This window comes from Neopelma chrysocephalum, unplaced genomic scaffold, assembly GCF_003984885.1.
Source record: "Neopelma chrysocephalum unplaced genomic scaffold, ASM398488v2 Primary Assembly neopelma1_147, whole genome shotgun sequence".
Lineage (NCBI taxonomy): Eukaryota > Metazoa > Chordata > Aves > Passeriformes > Pipridae > Neopelma > Neopelma chrysocephalum.
In genome coordinates this window covers 6,213,551-6,232,491 of record NW_020897809.1, presented here as the reverse complement: position 1 = coordinate 6,232,491, position 18,941 = coordinate 6,213,551, and the positions used below count along the sequence as shown (strand labels likewise).

The following is an 18,941-nucleotide window of genomic DNA, read 5'->3' as shown; positions in this document are numbered from 1 at the left end:
GAATTCAGCATTCTTCATGTTTAGAAGGGAATTTATGAAAAGATCTGCTTATGTGTAGAGAGCAGTCTTGTATCTGAATTAGTTTTGCTTAGTTTCAGTGTATGTGCTTAGACGTGGGCTGGCTGAAAACTAAAAATTGTGGTAGCCTTTTTGCCAATGTAGCTTGATATCTTCTGACCACCAAAAGATGCTACTGGAAACAGGAAGATGAGACCTTATTCTTTATTTGGATTTGTAGCAGAGCAAAAGGGAGGAAGGCAGTCCTTGCTTTCAAAAGCAGCAGATATGGGATGCATTTTACTCATGCAATTGGGCCTTAGTTTGCTGCTTCACTTCTTCTAGATGATACTAAGGTGGTGTTTCTTGTATTTGGCACTTTTCTGCAAAGTATGGCCAGTTTATACTTCTCAAGTGTTTGGTTTTTTTCTTGTTTGGGTGCTGATTCAGACAGACTTGCACTTGGTGAATTTTTAAACTTCTGGGCTGAAATGGTACTTTCTTCACTTACCAGCTCCTCTTCCTTCTTGGATGTAAGTTTAAAGATGCAGCTCATCTGGGCTCTGAGGTGTGATCTTTATTTTTAATCTGGTTGGAGTCCTCTGCATTTGGAGTGAGGTCTGTTTTTATAATACATATGTAATAGTCCTTTTATGAATACTGCATTTTTAATCAGTATTTTCTCTAATATATCGAGACTAATTATTTTAACTTTGCAGTTTCTCATCCCTATTACAGGCAAATCTGGTTGCTGTATCTTTGTCAGAAAGATGCACTCACAGCATTGGGAGGCAGCAGGATGGCTAGGTTTTTATCTAAAGAAGCTATGAGCAATGGCATGTGGCTGATAACTCAATGGAAGTTGGATAAATAAAGGAAAAGAAGCTCTGACATATCAGGGCCAAAAGTCATTAGTGGACTTCTTCTGTATCCTGTTTTCTATTAATCTGCAGTAAACTGCTTTGAAAATCTTACTGGGCTTTTCCTTTGGTCTTCAAATAATGGGTTCTTTTATATTAAATACAGTTGTTTATCTCAAGGGCTGAACTGTTTGGGTGCTTTTGATTTCTGTTTTGCGTTTTTTAATCTGCATTTGAACACAAACTTCTTTCTCACTCTCTTTATGGACCTTTACATAATGCTTTAGGAACATTAATGTGATTATACAAATAAAATTTTAAGAGAAGCAAATATCTTTGCAAATGATGTAAGATTTCAAAACGTGGTTCTGGATTTATATGATGAGATATAATCAATTCCCTTGTGCCACAACTAGAAAGCAAAATGTGAGTGAATTTCTTAGCAAAGTTTTATAATGGTATCCAGGTTCTCCATGTTTACTTACGTGGTTCACATGCGGTAAAGTCCATCACTTTCAGATTTCACTGAATATTGTTCCCTTTCTGTGTCTAAAGGCCTGATTTCCTTGCTGTGTTGAATAGATAGCTAAAATGCGCCTTGCACTATTTTCATGGACAATGAAAGATAGAACTCATTTTACAGACAGCAGTTTGAGGACTAAAATGGGGGCTTAAAATAAATGCAAATAAATGCCAAAGCTATTTGTCATAGCTGGTCTTGGTTACAAATTCCTGTTGATCAGGACAGAGTGCTCTGAAGTATTTTACATCACTCTGTTGGTAGATGGGTGGACTGAGTGGTCCAACTCCAACTCCCTACTTGAAAAATCCTTTGCTGTAAAGCTAAAGAAAGTGTGTGAAACCTTAGAACTGTGTTATAATTTGTAGGGATCCCTTACGCAGAGAAACTAGATATGCAAAAGAGAAACAAATTTAATACTGAGGGTCAGTTGCATCCTTTTCAGTGCTTCTGTGTTTGTATTTTAAGGCCAGACAAAACAAAGATGAATTTTAGTTATGTACTTGAGTCTCTTGAAGAAACCCCCTACATTTGGAGTATTTTAAACCATGGGCAAATATCTCTGTCACTTGGGGTCAGAGTGAAATGGAATGAAATACTGTACTGATGTTCACGGACTGCTCAGCAAACAGGAAATCAGTGATTTAAAGCTACTCTGGCTCTTGTTATTTGATCCAGTGGGTGCAGACCAACTCCCTGATTCACTTCTCTACTGGTTCCATGTCTGACCTTTTGAAGGAGATGCAATTCCAACTCAGTTTGGGTGATCTAATCCACCCCCTAATCACTTATGCACACTCTGGCATTGTTCTAATCAGATTCTAATTCCTACAAATGTTATGCTCTTGGAACAGAGGTTATGGTCAGTTAAGATACTGCTGTATTGCTGCTTTTACAGTTCTGGTGCTGAGAGCATGAGGGGGAAAAAAGGAATGGGCTCAAATGTGTCCTTCCCATTTACTTCCATCCTCTGATATGTCTATGGGAACTTTAGATACAGTAATAGATACTACTTAAGACAGATATAGATGGACTGATTAAATCATCTACAAGGTACTGGATAGATCAGCATTGAAGTGATGATTTTCAGTAGGTTATGTAATGCAGTGTGTTTTCCTCCTTGTGTCTGAGGACAAGCAAACCTGCCTGAAAGCCATACCCAGCTCCAAATAAATCAGGTGATTCTGAAAGCCCTGGGCACTCCTTTCCCTCTGCTCTGGTTCTGCCCAGTAGTTTGTTCCTTCTGGAATTTTTTTAATGTTTACATACGGTTTGTGGGTGTTTTTGGATTCAAGATTGAAAGGATCTCAATTCTTAAAGCTCAGGATGTGCAGGACTTCTCTCCTGTGAGAGAGTTGGGGGTAGCACAGGTAATCTGCTATTTAAAATAGAAAACTGGACAGATCTCTTGTGCATCTTCCAGTTCCAGTTTTGGTTTGAGGAGTAACAATGCTGGAAGATTCCTTAGTTCTTGTCAGTTTATTGACCCTGTCTGTGGTTGTAGAAGAGGAAAGATTTACTGCCAGTATTATCATATGTGATTTCACATAAGTCTTTCAAAATGGTTTGGGCTGGTACTTCTCATATGGCAATTTCATTCTTGTAGTGCTTGTTTATATCTTTGAAATGCTTACATTTAAAACAAACTTATTTTTTTAATTTTTATTTTTGAAGTCCTTAAACATTGTACGTATCACCAGTATTGCAACTGTAACATGGATTGAAAGTGGAGAGGGACGGGTAGTGAATGAAAGAAGGGAGGGTTTGGGAAGTGTTTGATTCAAACCGCTGTACTTCCAGCCTCCAAAAGTACAATCTTGGAAGTGAATAGAGAGCTGGAGGTAAACACTAAATTGTTTCTCTCCAATTTATCTAGATAGGTAGCACTGTCTAGGGGGCTTAGCTAAAGGGATAATGAATGTATATTTGAGTACAAAAATGCTTGAAACTGAAACTCTGCTGAGTATTTACAATGGCCTTTTAAGTCTGTTTTGACATTAGTTAAGATCTTGACAAACTCTTTTGGTCCAGGCTTTTTAGTGAGGGGTTTTTCTCTTACATGAACACACTTCTTGATCTCCTTTCTCATAATATTTTGTGGATTCTTCAAGAATTCGCAGGCACTGATGTGGCATTTATTTTGCAAAATGTTGTAATAATAACATTATAATCTATAAAAGGGTGTTTCTTTTGGTTTTGGTTAGCAGCCAGAGATTCAGGGAACCCAAACAATATTTGTAGTGGTGAAGCTCATTGGCATTGTTATTTGTATAAATGTGATTTTCCAAAAGCAATACAGATTTTTTTGTTGTTTTCCAGAAGATGTGTAGCTGCTAGATTTTTTCCTTTTTTTTTTTTAATCAGCTTTCTGTTTGTTAGCTGTGACCACTTTTTGCTGACTTATTTTGAGAGCTCTTTATATTCCAGTTACTGAAGGTTTTAGTTCAGCCTTAGACTTTTCATCTGGTCCTCTATTTTGATCTAAGTTTCTGCAATTTGTTCCCTTCTGGGTGGCTGATACATCACAATATAAACATATATCATGTGATATAAGCATATCATGATACGAGTGTTCATGATGCGCTCATGTGCAATTAATTACTTCATTCTTTTTCCTCCCCTTTCGTCAACAGGTGACAAAGAAAGTCAAGTCCATGCAGATGTTCCATACTCCTGTGACTTATGCTATGCAGGGTGACAGAGTAGGTATCTGTGTAACCCAGTTTGATCCCAAACTGCTGGAAAGAGGCCTAATTTGCACCCCAGATTCACTTCACACCATCCATGCTGCAATAATTTCCTTGAAGAAAATCCAGTATTTTCGAGGAACTCTTCAGACTAAAGCCAAGTTCCACATCACAGTTGGTCATGAAACAGTTATGGGAAGAGTGATGTTTTTCAGTCCAGCCCCTGCTGACTTCAATGAAGAAATTCAAGAAAATGTTTTTGATTTTGAAAAAGATTATCTTTATCAAGAGGAATATTTGTCCAAGGACTCAGTTTCGTCTGAGGAGAACAAAGAAAACGACCAGGCAGGAGAAGTCCAGCTCCCAAAACAACAGTGGGCTTTGCTAGAGTTTGAAAAGCCAGTCACTTGTCCTAAACTGTGCCTTGTGATCGGCTCCAAGCTGGATACAGATATTCATGCAAATACCTGCAGGCTGGCATTCCATGGGGTACTGCTCCAAGGCATGGAAGACAAGAATTACACAGAGACTTTCCTTCCAAAGCTGAAAGTGTACAAACTGAAGCACAAAGAAGGACAAGTGGAAAGGGTAAGCCGTCTCTTTAACGCTATATTTGGGAACTGGAAATATTTGTTTTGTGTAAGTACATGTATTGGTGGGCTGCAGAATTTTCACTGCTATGTTTCAGAGTCTAACATTTTCTAATGTTTGTATACCTAGTGTATTACGTGTGGTCTGCTTGCAAAGTCAGAAATCGTTGTTTAAAGTGACTTGTTTATTCAGTGCCATGCAGTGTTGAGTAACTTGATGTCTAATCAGTGTGTTCTTCCCAGAGATTTGCTTTGTGTACCTTCCTAAGTGACAAAACTTCCAGCTTGCCATTGACATATTTTACACATTCTGCAGTACACTGGGAATGTAAAGACACTGTAAACAAGAGGGATTAAATTATGAGTTAGATTAAATAGCACAAAGGACACTAATTCTTTTTTGCATTTTCACATTGTAATAAATAAGAACACTTATTTTAGTAGGCAAAAAGAAATCTCCTACAGGATGCCTTAGGGAGCTATGGCATGCTGAAATTGGCATCAAGCTTGTAACATGAAGAACTTGAGCCATGCTTAGCACGTCGTTTCTGTGTCACACACGTGTTAATCTGCTGTAGTGTATGTACTTGATCCACCTCCGTGTGGCAGAAGATAGGTGCTAACTCCTCCAAAAAACACCTACAGTAAAAATTAATTGGGGTTTGCTTTTACTGTCCCATCAGTATGGAGATACTGTCTGACAACCACTGTCTGTAGTGGTTGGTAGTGCATTGCTGGCATGAGTTCCGTCTCAGTGGTGGTTACCTTTCAGTCAACAGTGGAGCATCATTTGTTTATACATCACATCATGGAATTTTTCACAATGAATGGTTTAGGTGGAGATGTGCAATATATAAATAACTTAATTGCTTACCCCTTGATGAACAGAGGTGCAAACTTTAGCAAATATTTACTTGACGTATTGGTGTGATGGGTGTTCTATTAACTTTTGGGTAAAGAACTATTAATTTTTATTTGCCTAATTCAAAACTTGATTGTTTGTAAAAAACATTTAGTTTCCTTCTCAAAAATCTGTAAAGCTGAGTTGAGGACTGCGTAATCTCTCCTTCCTTTGGTACAGGAGACTAAACACTTGGCATACCATACCATGTTTGCAATGTACAATGCAGACTTCTTGACTATTGTTTATTTGCTTTACTGATTTAATACTACGAAGATCCCTGCTGGGGCATGATTTTGAGTTAGTGAGGTTCTTCAAAATGCCTCACTTACATTAAATGATCAAATGGGCAATTCATATTTCTCCCTTTTTTTTCCTGAGGTTTCTGTGGCATTTTTAACTTAAAAAAAAAAAAAGGAGAAGAAAATACAAGTTTCTCCTTTGAATTTCCACTGACCTTGAAGGCCTTTTTTTTTTTTTTTTTTCAAAGGAACTACAGACCTGTGGTGTTGTGTTGATTTGTTGATTTTGACACTAAGAGGGAAGGTAGTTAAGAGGATATCTGTAGCTTTCTGAAAATTTTATCTCCATTATTATGGGTTATATGGGACACCCAAAATCAGCAGTCACTCTTCACAATTTTGGTAGCAGGTGAATCATCTCCTTTGTTTGACATGGCTGGCTACTTTTCTCTTTGCTGAACTAGAAGTAGGAGTTGAAAGTGTTCTGTCCTCTAAGTTGCAGAGAAGCTCTAGACCAAATGTGTGTGTCTGGATACTTGTTCTTCTGGCACTCCAGAGCTTTCTGAACTTGTGAAACATTTGCCTTTATCTTGGCTAAAACTTCACTCCCTTGTGCGTGGCCCGTGCTGCCAGGATCCGGCAAGACCTGGCTTATCAACTCCTTTTGTTTCTCTGTGGCTGCAGGAATATGAATTTGAGTTTGTGTGACCTATGGAGACAGATGCTTTTCTTTAATTAGAGATTAACTAGTCTCAGATTATTTCTATATTTTTGCTCCCAGCAAATGGCACTAGTCTATGGGACTTGAAAACTTGCAGAGTACCAGCTGTGTGAGTTGTCTGATGGGGTTAACAGAGTTTCAGAGTTTGCTGTTAGCCTTGGTTGTGCATTTTTGATTGTTTTTATTTAGTGTTATTTTCAAACTGCCATTTTATGTATTCTACTATTGATTTTACTGTGTAAATAATGGAATAATGTTAATCAATTACACATAGGGGTTTTTTTTCTGGTCCAGAAAATAACCAGTCAATGTGGGTTATTGAATATTTGACCAGCAGAGTAATTTATTAGGCTGATACATCAGTGAACTGTTTTGATATCTTCCCATGCTCTTTAAAAATGTAGAGCTGGGAGGTTTATTTTTTTATTCTGTCTTCATCTGTCACACAGTGTGCCCCAAATATGGGCCTTGGTCACTGTGTGTATGGAAAATAATTGGCCCTGTAGAGGAACAGTTTCCATCGTCTGTTTGCAGGTTCGGTTTGTACCCGGACTCTGCCTCCCAGGGTAGTGTAGATACTTGGGGCTGGCATTTTCCCTGGTGCATGCTGGAAGGATGGTGGAGCAAATTTAAGAAATGCTCATGGTGTAGAGTCAAAGGGGCACGCAGGGACTTGGAAGAGTTGGTGGGAAGAGGATCGTGCCAGGTATAAAGGGCCTGCTGGAGTCGGGAAGTACTTACAGTCGAGGTAGCTATGGTTAAATCAGTGCTTTTGCAGAACAGAGAGCAGCAGGAACAATTGGGTGGTACAGGGACTTATTTTAGCACACAAAGTCACTAGCTAACAGAAAATCTGAATCAGCTGGTCCCACCCTGCTGCTGATGGATGGCTGGAGATTAGGATCGCTGAATTTAGGGTGTCTATTCTTGGCACTGATACAGGAAAATTTCTTTCTCTGTTGAGCAAGGAAGCTCCCCCCTCCTCACCTTCCCTGGGGAGGCATAAAATAATAATAATTAAAAAATACATGTTACCTTCACAAGAAGTGAACTTTTCTTTCAGAGAATACTGCTGGGGAAAATTAGCTTCATAGCTTCCTGAAAGGCTGGGAGAGAGGGAGGCAGGGGCACATAATATTTGCCTTCCCAGGTTTGGGATGGGGTAGAAACATGCTCCCATAATGGGGTTGTAGTGGAATTCAATAGTGCCTGTTTGTAAAATGTTGCTGCTAATCTGATGTGGGCTCTCCCAAGGCCCCCTGCTTGTTGCTAGAATTAAAATTAATTCCCTGCAGTTTAACTACCAGTTTACCCGGGAGAAATCAGGCATTTATGGTTTGGCTTTTTGTTCCTATTCTGATTACTTTCAGAGCACTAATGGGATGGTAAGAACTGTAAGTTCATTAAGTTTCCGCATCACAATATTTTTCTTGTGTGCCCCTGGTGCACAGCACCCTCCTGGATTTTAGGGTTAATTTTTTTAATAAAAGAAGAGCACTTATTCTCAAAGAGTTTTTGGCTTTTTATGAGCGAATATGACGTTTTTCCTGTTTCACATAGAAATCAAATTAATGGAAAATATGGTATTCACTACACTATATTTTAAAGTAAAAAATCATACTTCAACTAGCAAACAGTCTTCAGTTGTATATTTTACTGAAATTTCATGCCTAAGCTTCCTGGTATTTCTCATCTGCTGAAGTGATGGTAAATTTTATATGAAAAATCAAGTACCCCTGCACTGCATTTTTGTACTGCTCGCTCTTTATTTTTGGTATCTTGCCTCTCTAATGCCAAGATTGAGTGGAGCACTGGGAGGGAAAGAGTCAAACCTGACTAGTGTTGTTCACTAAAATCTTTGAACCTACCTGTCTGCAGCACATCCTTGAGCCTCTTTTGCATCCTTACCTGTTTATCTTCTGGGTTTTGGGGTTGGGGTTTTTTTGGGGGGGAGAGGGAAGGGGGAATATGTATTACTGTGGTACATTAGAAGTTAGTGTTTTCGAGGTGCTGCATAATACATCAAACTGAGGTTGCATGATTCAACTGGAGTCATGATTTTTATCTGATTATATTATTTGGTATTCTTGAACTGTTGTGGAAATGTGTGAATGTTCCTGATTTGCTTCAGACTTCTTTTTTATGTTAGAGTAAGTTCATGGGTTAGTTTTAAGGAAAATCAAAATACATTGTTCCCTCAGAACTAAGAGGGCACTGACAGAGGTTTTTATTTGCTTAACTTGATGATTTTAAAGCGATGTGAAGTCCAGTTTTCTCTTGCAGAGAGGACTTGTGAGAGGGGAGAAGTTCAATGGAAGGAAGTTTCTGTCAAGAGCATCTTTCTGGTGTGGTTATGTGGAGGCAGAGACTGTCGCCCTCTGGACACTTTATTTTTGCAAACCCTTGGCTGCCTGACAAATTTACTTTCAATAGGAAAAAGCTAGGCCGACAACAAGTGGCTTGTCCTGATAAAAAGGTGAAAGGCGGCTGAGAGCGCTATTGTGAACACCATTGTGGCCTTAAGGAGTGTGATGTGGGAATCTTGGTGAAAAAAGGGCAGATGAGATGCTGTGAAAGAGGTTTGTCCCTCTGATTTGGTGTACAGTGCTGGCTGTGGATGTGGGCTTGCTCTATTGTGGCAGGTCAGCAGCTTCTGGAGACAAGCAAATTGTGAAGATAAACAGCAACTGTTGTCCTTCATCTTGTGCTTCTGGAGACAACCTGCTCACCATTCAGCTCTTCACAATTGTGCGGGCAAAGAGACTTGCATTAACCCTAGTACCATCTCTGAAATACCTGCCTCTCTGAATTTAACCTCTATGCAGCATTGCAGACTAATTCCAGTCTGACTCATGAAGCAGTTACTCAGTTCCTGGGATAAATCCTTTATATTTGTCTCGTTATTTGCTCTTTGGCTTCCACGGACATGCAGGTTTAATGCAGAGAGTTTCAACTGAAAGGTGAACTGTAGAAGTGCATCATGCTTTCCTGCATGACTCAGATATTCTGACTGTTTTGAAAGTGTTTGCACAAGTGGGATTTATCTTAGGATGGTTGCCACAAGGTCCTATTGTCAAGGGTAATCGTAAATCAGTAGCTCTTTGGCAGAAACAAAAGGAGAAGGAAAAGTCTCTGCCTTACTTGCATAGCGTGAGCTGCACCTTCTATATTTTCAAGCTTGTGTAGTGAAAAATATACACACGTTGCCTGTGATGGTTTCCCATTTTAAGCATAGCAGAATGTTTTCCTATCAGAATTGGCTTGTTCTTCCTAAAGATGCTTTCTCTGTATTTCTCTGACATTAAGAATTAATTTTCTCTATTTCAAAGTTTTCAGTGTATCTCTCTCATTATTTGCCCTGCTCTTAGGCTTTACTTGAGGGTAATCATGTTGCACTTGTTTCTTCGGCAGTTTCCTTTCATGTGTCACAGCTGTGGGATGTCCTGGTTTTGTTCATAGCCACTCTCTTCACAGGTTTGGTGCATTGCTGAGTAGTAAGTTTTCTTGTTGAACTCATTCTCCTGGGGACTGAGGCCATCACGTAGCCAGCACGATTAGTTTCTAGGGGATGGAAGAATTGCTTATTGCTTAATAACAACATGTTACTAATTGTTTGAATATAGGTGTGATCTTAGTGTCCCCAAGGAGAAATGTATTGTTGCAGGAGCAAGATGTGAAAGCAGGGTAAGTTATCAAGATCTTTATCAGGACATCTCTTCTGAAGCTTGAATGGAAGACAGAAAGCTTATCTTTCAGCATCTTTTGAAAGTGTTAGGGTTTTTCTCTTCTTAGTGGGATAGCAAGACCTTTGTTAGAGCAAGTGCATTACCTGAGTGGTCAAATGGAAGGTCTTTGTCACCTTCACAGATCTTCCTGGCCTTTCAGAAGAAGGATGAGATATTGTGGACTGCTAGTAAGCAACTGCAGGAAGTTTGAGAAAATGCTATTAAGGTTGTTGATGACCAGCAATGACTTACACTGTCTCTTGGGGAGCTAGACATTTTCAAAAGCAGCAGTTGTGAAAAACAATTATGAGCCATATTTTGTATTGTAATTCCTTATGTTTTTTTATGAATGAAAACACCAGGATTTAGTTATTGAGCACGTCAAATTTATAGTAGCTCAGCCACACACTTAACCAGATTGCTGAAGGAGGGTACAAAGGAGGAAAAATGAACTTGCTCATGAGTGAATAGGAACATCCGATGTGGTTCATAAAGGAATGAAACCAGACTTCTGGGGAAGCTGCCATTGCTTGGGGAGGCAGTAAGTTAATATGAAAGTGCCGAAGTATTCCTGTCTGGAAAGAGTCCGAGTAGTGGATTGTTTATAAGCAACACTGGTACTTTTTTCACTGAATCCTTTCCAGATACGAGTAACACCAGAGTTTGTTTCACAGAGTTGTGCCTATACACTGTATTTAAAATATTTGCCACAGAAATACTGTTCCTCAAGTTTTCTGTTGCATGGTTGCAGTGCTGCTAGGAATGAAAGGAATTAAATTTTACCTGCTTGGATAGTTAGATTCTTCCATGTAACTTATTCTAAGAAAGAAGGCTTCATTGGCTTGCTAGGACTACTGTTGCATCTGCTGTTTCCTTACAGTGACAGTGTGGTTCCAGCAGGATAACAAATAAAACTCTGTGTCAGCCAGGTAATGATGCTTTCTGGGTGACTGCCATGGTGTGCAGACTGATCCAGGCACAAAGTGAGTAACAAGGCCAAACTGTGAAATCTGAGTGAGTGCAGCCTGCAGGCACAGGCAGTGACCTGGGCTGTCTGCAGAACCTTCTGTGACTCTTGCTGGGAGAAGTGGTGGATGTCACTCCATCATCTACTGTAAACATGCAGACGCCACAATTAATATTTTTCCTGCTTTGAAGTCTGAACATGAGTTTGTTTGGTTCTGCTTGGCTGCTGATGGTATGCTAAATACAGTAATAATACAGAGATGAAGGCAATCAGGTGAATAAAAGTGCACAGCACATTCACTAGTTAAAATGCACTGTAAAATAGGAATATAAAAGATGCATTTATTTATTGGCTCTTGTTTAGTTTTTGAGTAAAAGAGTTTGAGAAGCTTAGTGGGGAAAGGGGGAAGGGAGGACTGTCTGCTCATTAACCAGAAATACTATTTCTGTTAAACAGTACTGAGAAAAGAATGGTGATGTTTGCTGACTGACACAGCATATGGATTATAACACAGTACAATAAATTTGTCATAAGAGTACCAGCTAAATCAGAGAATCTGCTTGCTTGCCCATATGAAAAAATTAGTGTTTTGTTCACTAACCAGCAAAAGAATGGCTTGTTCCAATGACTGGATAGTAGAATTTTGCAAAGTTTGAGTAACACCTATGGTTATTATTTATATTATTAAATTTAAAATGCAGACATGCTTTTGGGTCTTGCAAGCGTGTGGACAGCTGGTCTTGATTTTTCTGAGGTTGTGTAAGAGTCACCTGTGGGGGAATCAGTTTGTCAGCAAGGCAAGCAATACACCATTTTATTTATTGGATACAAAAATAAATTAAGAATGTTACTTAGGTTGCAAAATCAAGAACTTGAAAGTTAGGAAATACCAGATTTACAGTTGCCTATGCAACATTAATTCTGTTCCCCTGTGTCTCTACCCTGTGCACTTAATAAGGCGGGGTTCCTCTGAATTTTTTTGCATGTGGTCATGTAAAGAGTATATCGTGGGGCATATCAAAGAGGGACAGGAATAAGGTTGTATGGACATCTGGCATTTCTTAACTTCTTAAGTGCCCAATTCTGCAACTTAAATAACTTAGGTTTTATATAAATGTAATTTCCTAGGCATTTTTAAAGTAAAAAGATAAAGTAAAACTCAACTTCCATACTGCTTTACTGTAGCCATCCCTCTACTGTACACCCTCAGTGGGTTTGAGTCACAAATATTCAACAGTGTAGCACAGGCTTGTATTGCTTCCTTCCACAAACTTTGTTGCCAAATGGCAGAAGGAAACTGTTACCCAAAAGAGATGGTGGGTTTGGGCAGCAGATCTGCACCCTGGAGTTAGAGATCATTAGGGGAGGGGATGGACTGGAGATGTTCGTATGTCCATGTGATGTTTTCAGAAGGGAATGTGAGTCTGTGTCCAGAGTCAGTCAGCTCTCTCCTCTCCCTCAGCATCAGTTGCTTCAGGCAGCTCTTTGCAGGCCTGTATTGTCCTTGTTGCCTGCTTAATTTCCAGTGAGGGTTTTTTAAGCCTCTGGTCTTTGTTCCCCCCTGCCCTCCCCAAGCTATTTGTGGGCAGTTTCCTTTAGAAACATATTAATTTACTGTTGCTGTACTTGACCTCCTGCTGTGTGCCAGGTCTATGCACTGTTCCAAATTAAATTTGCCAGGTCCCACTGATGTTCCTTTTGGATGTTTTAGGATCTCGGAACCTGAGATCACCACAGTTAAAATATTTTAAAATAACTAAGAAAGTGCCTGTGTGTTCTTAAGTCCTAGAGATCCGCCAGAGTCCTCCTGGCTGTTCAGAGCTCTCTTCAGCTTGGCAGTCCTCTCTGTGTCCTGTTTGTGAGGCCAGGTCAAGACCTCTGCATCTACAGATCATCTTGTCTACAGAACAGCCTGTCTTGTTTTGTTTTGTTTTTTTTTTTCCTTGAATAGTAATCATCACAGTGTTTTTAATCTGTATAGCAAGCCAGGGCTGACTGGTCTGGAGATGGATGGTGTAGTAACAGTCCTTTAGCCTACTCTCTTCCATATCTGTTGATGTTGCTTATCCTACATAAAGAGAAGGCAGCATAGATTAATAAAAAATAAAATCATGACATCAACCAGTCTCTTCTCACTTGGTAAAATTAATGTGTTCATTCAGACAGTGTCAGGAATTTAGTGCTTATGGGGTTTTTTGAATTCAAACCTCCTAAATTTTAAATAGAGGTGAAGGAAACTTGCACTATGAAGGTGTATAGTTAGTGCCATCTTGGTACCCTGTGCATGCCTGAAGAATGCTGATTGGTAGGTACAGAGCTTTTAAAACCTAGAACAGTCTGGTTGTGCAATTCTCACTCATCCTGAATCAGTATTCATGACTCCTTTTCTGCTATGTAATGGGTTTACAAGGCTATAGTGATAGCAGGATGCTCAGCAAAGAGAAGGGCATTTTATGGCTGCTTGTTGGATACTCTCAAGTGCAATTGTCCCCTTATTCAGAAAGGCAGAGAAAGGAAAATGTTTATTGGGTACAAGGAACGTAGGCTGGGCAGAGGTGGGACAAACATCTGAAAACCAAGTTAAGGCTATGAAGAGATGTTTGTGATGGCTTCTTGCTCTAGTAGAACAGCAGTAATGAGACATGAAGACATTTCATTTCCATTCCTTGCTCATGGATGGATGTTCAGAGGCAAAAGTTTGTTGTTCGCTTAGAGAACAGTGAGAAAGAAGGTCTTTGGAGCCCAGCAAACAGGCAAAAGCTTCTAGTGCTGGAGGGAAGTGCACAAAGAAGGGTCTTTATGCTGCTGTAAGGAAGCCCTTGAGGAAAAGCTGTTGCTGACCAAGTCATTCTTTCTTTGTACCAAGTTGTTCACCTGATTCTCAGTAACCATCTATAAGCTAGAAGTCTTTGTATAGTCAAAAAAGCTGGAAACTTGATCGTTGGCGAAATCCTCTCAGTTCCTTTCTCCTTCACCCTTTTTATGGCCTCATGTGCCGTCATCTTCTCAACGCATGAAACTGTTTTAAAAAAGAACAAGAATTTGCAGTCTCCAAAATATTCTCACTTCTGACACAGAAATGGAAAGTGCTTGAAACTGTTTTCTAGAAATAAATGAGCTGTCACTGATCATGATGAAGATGTCTCAAGTGTACTTTTTCTAAGGTACAAAAAAGTAATAAAAATACTTTGTATTTTCAGTGTTAGTCATAGATTCTTTTTGTTCTTTTTCCTCTCCTGTTGTTTTTCTGTTTTGGTTTCAATGGACCATTTATCAGTTTGCTCAGAATAATCCTTAGGCTTGTTTCCATCTTTCTTTAAAAAGTTATTTCTTTTTAAACCCATATAATTTTTTATTAAATCAGAAAAGATTACTCTTTCTCTGTGTATCTTTTTTACTATTTAATATTCAATGCTTTTCCTTTCTCTGTCTCAAACCTTTCCTTATTTCCGTCTCATTCTGGCACCACTTTGTTTCCTCCTATGTGTTTCTATTCTGATATGGTTTTTTTCTTTTTCCCCTATAGATATTTTTAAGAGATGAGAGTTATTTGCTCTTGAAATGTGTGATGGATTGTTTGAGAGGGTGTTCAGATGACACTCATTTTTAAGTTATCTTAAACAGGAGGGTGGTTTAACAGTCTGGACGGTATAACTTGCTGTCCTGCTCAAAGGGTAATCACAGAATTGTTTCTCCTCGGAATTATACTATGGTTTGCACTGAATGCCAACACATGTAACATGAACTGTGGTTTTGCAAAAAGTGTATGGTCGGGTAAGCAGTGCTGAGATGGGGAGTGAGAGTTAGTTATTTTTTTTACTGTGAACTTCTTGATGTTAGCACAAGGGTTATGTGCCAGAGATGCACATACTTCACCTATGGTTATAAAACCCTGTTTACTTTTGTTGTGCAAACACAAAAGCCAAGTGGGAAGGGATATTTCATAAACTCAGTGCTATTGTGTCCTCTGGTCTAAGCCATAAAACAAGAGTAACAGAGACGCTCCCTTTGAACTTGAAATCCCTTTCTAAGCTGCTGATCTAACCTAAGTGAGAGGGGGAGACTATACCAGCCAGAAAATTTCTCTTCTGGGTATTTTTCCCTTCCCGCCCCTTTTCTTTTTTTAAAGTCCTTAAGTGAGTTTGATGCTGCACCTCTGCCCATAAATTTAAAAAAATATTATCGTAATGTAGGTCAGTGAACTGAAACGCCACTGTACACCATGGGGGATTAAAGTCAGAGAGGCAGCCCTCTCCCACTCCTACTAGGTCATATGACAATATAAACAAGAAATGCAAGGAGCCTTCAGCTTTTTCTTGCCCTAATCCTTTGTTTATGCAGCACTTAAACTGACTTTTGGGGTCGTCTCTGTCTGGCATTAAAGCCCTAAAGCTTTTTGAAGTTTCCCTGAAGTTAATAAAATTAGTCTGCCCTCGTTGCTAGGCCCCTTGCTGCTGCTTCAGAGCAGACTGCATATCCCTTACTGTCTTTGCGGCGTTTGGCTTTGTAAGTTCATAGTATTTTATACCAAAAAAAAGAGAGAAAATCAGAAAGCTCTCCCAAAAGGCTGTTCAGCTAATGGGCCAAATGATTGGCATTGTAGATATTCTGAGAACTCAAAGGAGATTAACTTAAAATCCCACGATCGGAGGTAAATTGCTGGTAAGGTAATTGGAAGTGTTGTGTTTCAGTTGGAGAGAACAACATGCATTTCTCTGCCTTTTTACAAAGCAAGGCTAGACCAAAAAATTAATTTTTTAAAATTTTTCCAACATAAAGTTGAGAAAATGAGCTTTCCTTTGTAGTAATTCTCTCCAACACTCATTTATTTCAATGCGAAGACTGATCAAGTTATCTTAGTTCCTGTTACAGCAGGCATTCTCATGTTATTTAGTCTTTGTCAGTGATAAATTGATGATAGGATAACTGGAGGGGATGGACAACATAGGATGGGGGTGTACAGTAATTCAGTGCGTGAGACTGAACCTTTGGGTTGTAAAGGTTTTATTCCAAACAGCCACTCAGGCAAGTCACTGATCACTTATTATCTCAGCACCACTAAAGCAGTTTTGTTTCTAATGGCCTACAGAGATGTCCAAGGAATCATGGTGATACCAACAGAACATACTGACCACTTAAAGGAGGGTTTTTTGTTTTAATGAGTTGACCATTAAAGTGAAAAGAGCAGTGCAGCTGGAGCCTTTGGTCTGTTTCCTAAACTGAATGTACAAGAGCAAGATCCTAAAAAGCACATTTCCTTATAAAAGATAAGGGATTTTTTTAAATCAAAGGTTTGAAGAGAGTGTAACATAACTAAATGGTAATAGATTCTATTGCTGTTCTAATCAGCAATTATAGGTTATCATTACTGTTTTACTCAAAGGTCCGTGATACCTGTGACACTTGTTCACAGAAATCATTTGAGTTGCTGGGGAGCCTCCTCCTTGCTGGGGAGGCTCTAAACTGAACTATGCTAGTCCAGTATGATTGCTCACCCTGTAATTCCATTTTTAATTAAGTTAAAGATAACTTTGAAGTGCTCTTGGAAAAATAAAAGATCTTTATGTGGCCTTTAAAGTTGGCTTCCTGTGCCATTTTGAGAGATAACTGCAAAAATCATAGTTATACGGAAGATCCTCAGTGGAGCGTAAGAAACCATCTGTGTTTCAAACACGGGGGAAAGAAGCACATGGCTGGTGGTGGAGAATAGGGATGGAGTTTTGAAATTCTTTTAGGAATAAAAGGTTTATAGGAAGAAGTAATATTTTTATTTCTCCAGCTAATGCAACTGGAAAAAAGGAAGAAGGTTTAAAGAATGTAAGTGCTTCTTCAGGTTGGAATTAACAGCTTCTTTTTATGCTAGTCTTCTGTTTCAGACCGAAAGAAAGGCGAGTGTGCCTGAAAGCTTATCTTCCACCTCTACCGCCACCTATTATCAGGGGCTTTAGTAAAAGACATTATTCAGTTTTAAATTTAAGCCAGAGGTTGCCAAGTAGTGATACTGCCATTAATGGTTCACCAGCTATTTTGAAGCAATAGGAGAGGACAGACATGATAAAAAAATACAAATGTGACCTTTTGGGAAAAGACGAGGAGTGGATGTTTGAGCAGAGAATGTTGTTGAGACGTCTGAGTGCTGTTGCCTACAGGTTTGACTGTGCCCAGCTGGGAGCGGAGCTGCCTGTCCTCTTGTCATCTCCACGTTAAAGAAGGAAGAGGGGCTGTGGATATTTCTCATCCTGGATGTGGTCTGGGATAGGGAGAGGTCCTGCCAGTGCTCTGCAATACTGCACAGCCCTTTCAAGGCTGTTTATAGCTGAGCTAGTAAGCTCTGTTTAAAATAAAACAAAAATTAAATTTTTTATGCTAGGTTTACTAGCCTACTGAGGTTGGCATTAAAATAGAGGTGTATATATGTAACAAAATAATAGCAATCATAGAGATTTGAGTCTATATACGCATTACAGTTTATGGAGGAGGCTTCAGGGAAGCATAGTTGCTTAATAAACCAGCAATACTGTGAGTCACTGTTTGAACTGAATAAAGGGGAGCGTTCAAAGCTGGTTATAATTCTTCACTGTTCTAAGTCACTTTGGTCTTTGAACCCCTTAGGTGTAGCTAAAAATGGCTCCTAAGATATGAAGAAGAGCTGCAACTTTTACCACAGAAAATAATCTTGGAAAGATTTAAGTAATATCCCCATATTTCTTCCGATAAATAAATGTTCTTTCCATGTCTACAAGGTAGAGTAACTCCAGGCTTTAGGTATACAAGGATATTCACACCTACAGGATTAGGCTCACTTGACTGCACCTTATACTTTGTAATGCCTAAGGGAGGGTTGTTTATCTTGCCTTACCCACCAACATTGCTGCCTCTTGTTCCTGATAGCTTAATTAAGAATTCAGCTTGGAATAGTTCTTCCCACTGGGTTACAAACCTTGAAATTAAAATTGGATACAATGGTCATAAGGCTTTTAGTTTAACAAATCAATATGTATGTAAAGGTGAATATTTAAAAGGCTCTATTTAGAAACTGTCATTTCTTTGGAAGTGTAGCTGTTGGAGTGCAGGTCTGGAGCTGAGAGAAAGAATGTTCATGTAGGTGATAATGTTCTTAGCTGTAGGATAAGTAATGGAATAAACTTTTTGTAAGCATAGGTACTTAAGTGACTTTCATGGAAAGGTTTCAAAGCAGAAGAAAGATTTTAATTAACTGATCTTTACAGCATATTTTGTTCTTCCTATGTTTTGAGAAGAGAGGTAAAAGCAGGAATATGTTACTTTGTACAGGCATCTATGGTTTTAGACCCAAATTACCTTAAACTCAATAGTTTAGATGACTTGTCTAGGGTTTTGTTCATTTGGGGGTAAATGGTTTTTAAAGGGTGGTAGAAGTCACCAAACTCAGAGTGTATCACAGATAATTTCTTGTCACTTTAGATTGTAGACTCATGAATCCCTATTTCTTTTGCAGGTGATGGACGACTACAGCGTGATTGGTCGTTCATTGTTTAAAAAGGAAACAAACATCCAAATTTTTGTGGGTCTGAAAGTGAAACTATCTACAGGAGAAGATGGAATAATAGATGGTGGGTTTGGACAAAGTGGTAAATTTAAAATCCGAATTCCAGGTAAGTGCTTATCAGTTAACAAATACAAATCTATGTCAAGTGATCTTTCCATATTGCAAGTCCAAGTGTTACCAGTAGTCTCCTGAAGTTTTGACAT

General features: G+C 39.0%; 1 protein-coding gene across 1 annotated transcript in view; it reads left to right on the top strand.

Moving 5' to 3' along the window:
- EEFSEC (eukaryotic elongation factor, selenocysteine-tRNA specific) overlaps positions 1-18,941 on the top strand; it is a 119,991-nt gene that overhangs the window by 60,040 nt on the left and 41,010 nt on the right. Inside the window, exons 5-6 of the mRNA XM_027700398.1 lie at positions 4,011-4,652; positions 18,688-18,844. Coding sequence (XP_027556199.1) covers positions 4,011-4,652; positions 18,688-18,844 — 799 coding nt within the window. The remainder of the gene's footprint in view (positions 1-4,010; positions 4,653-18,687; positions 18,845-18,941) is intronic.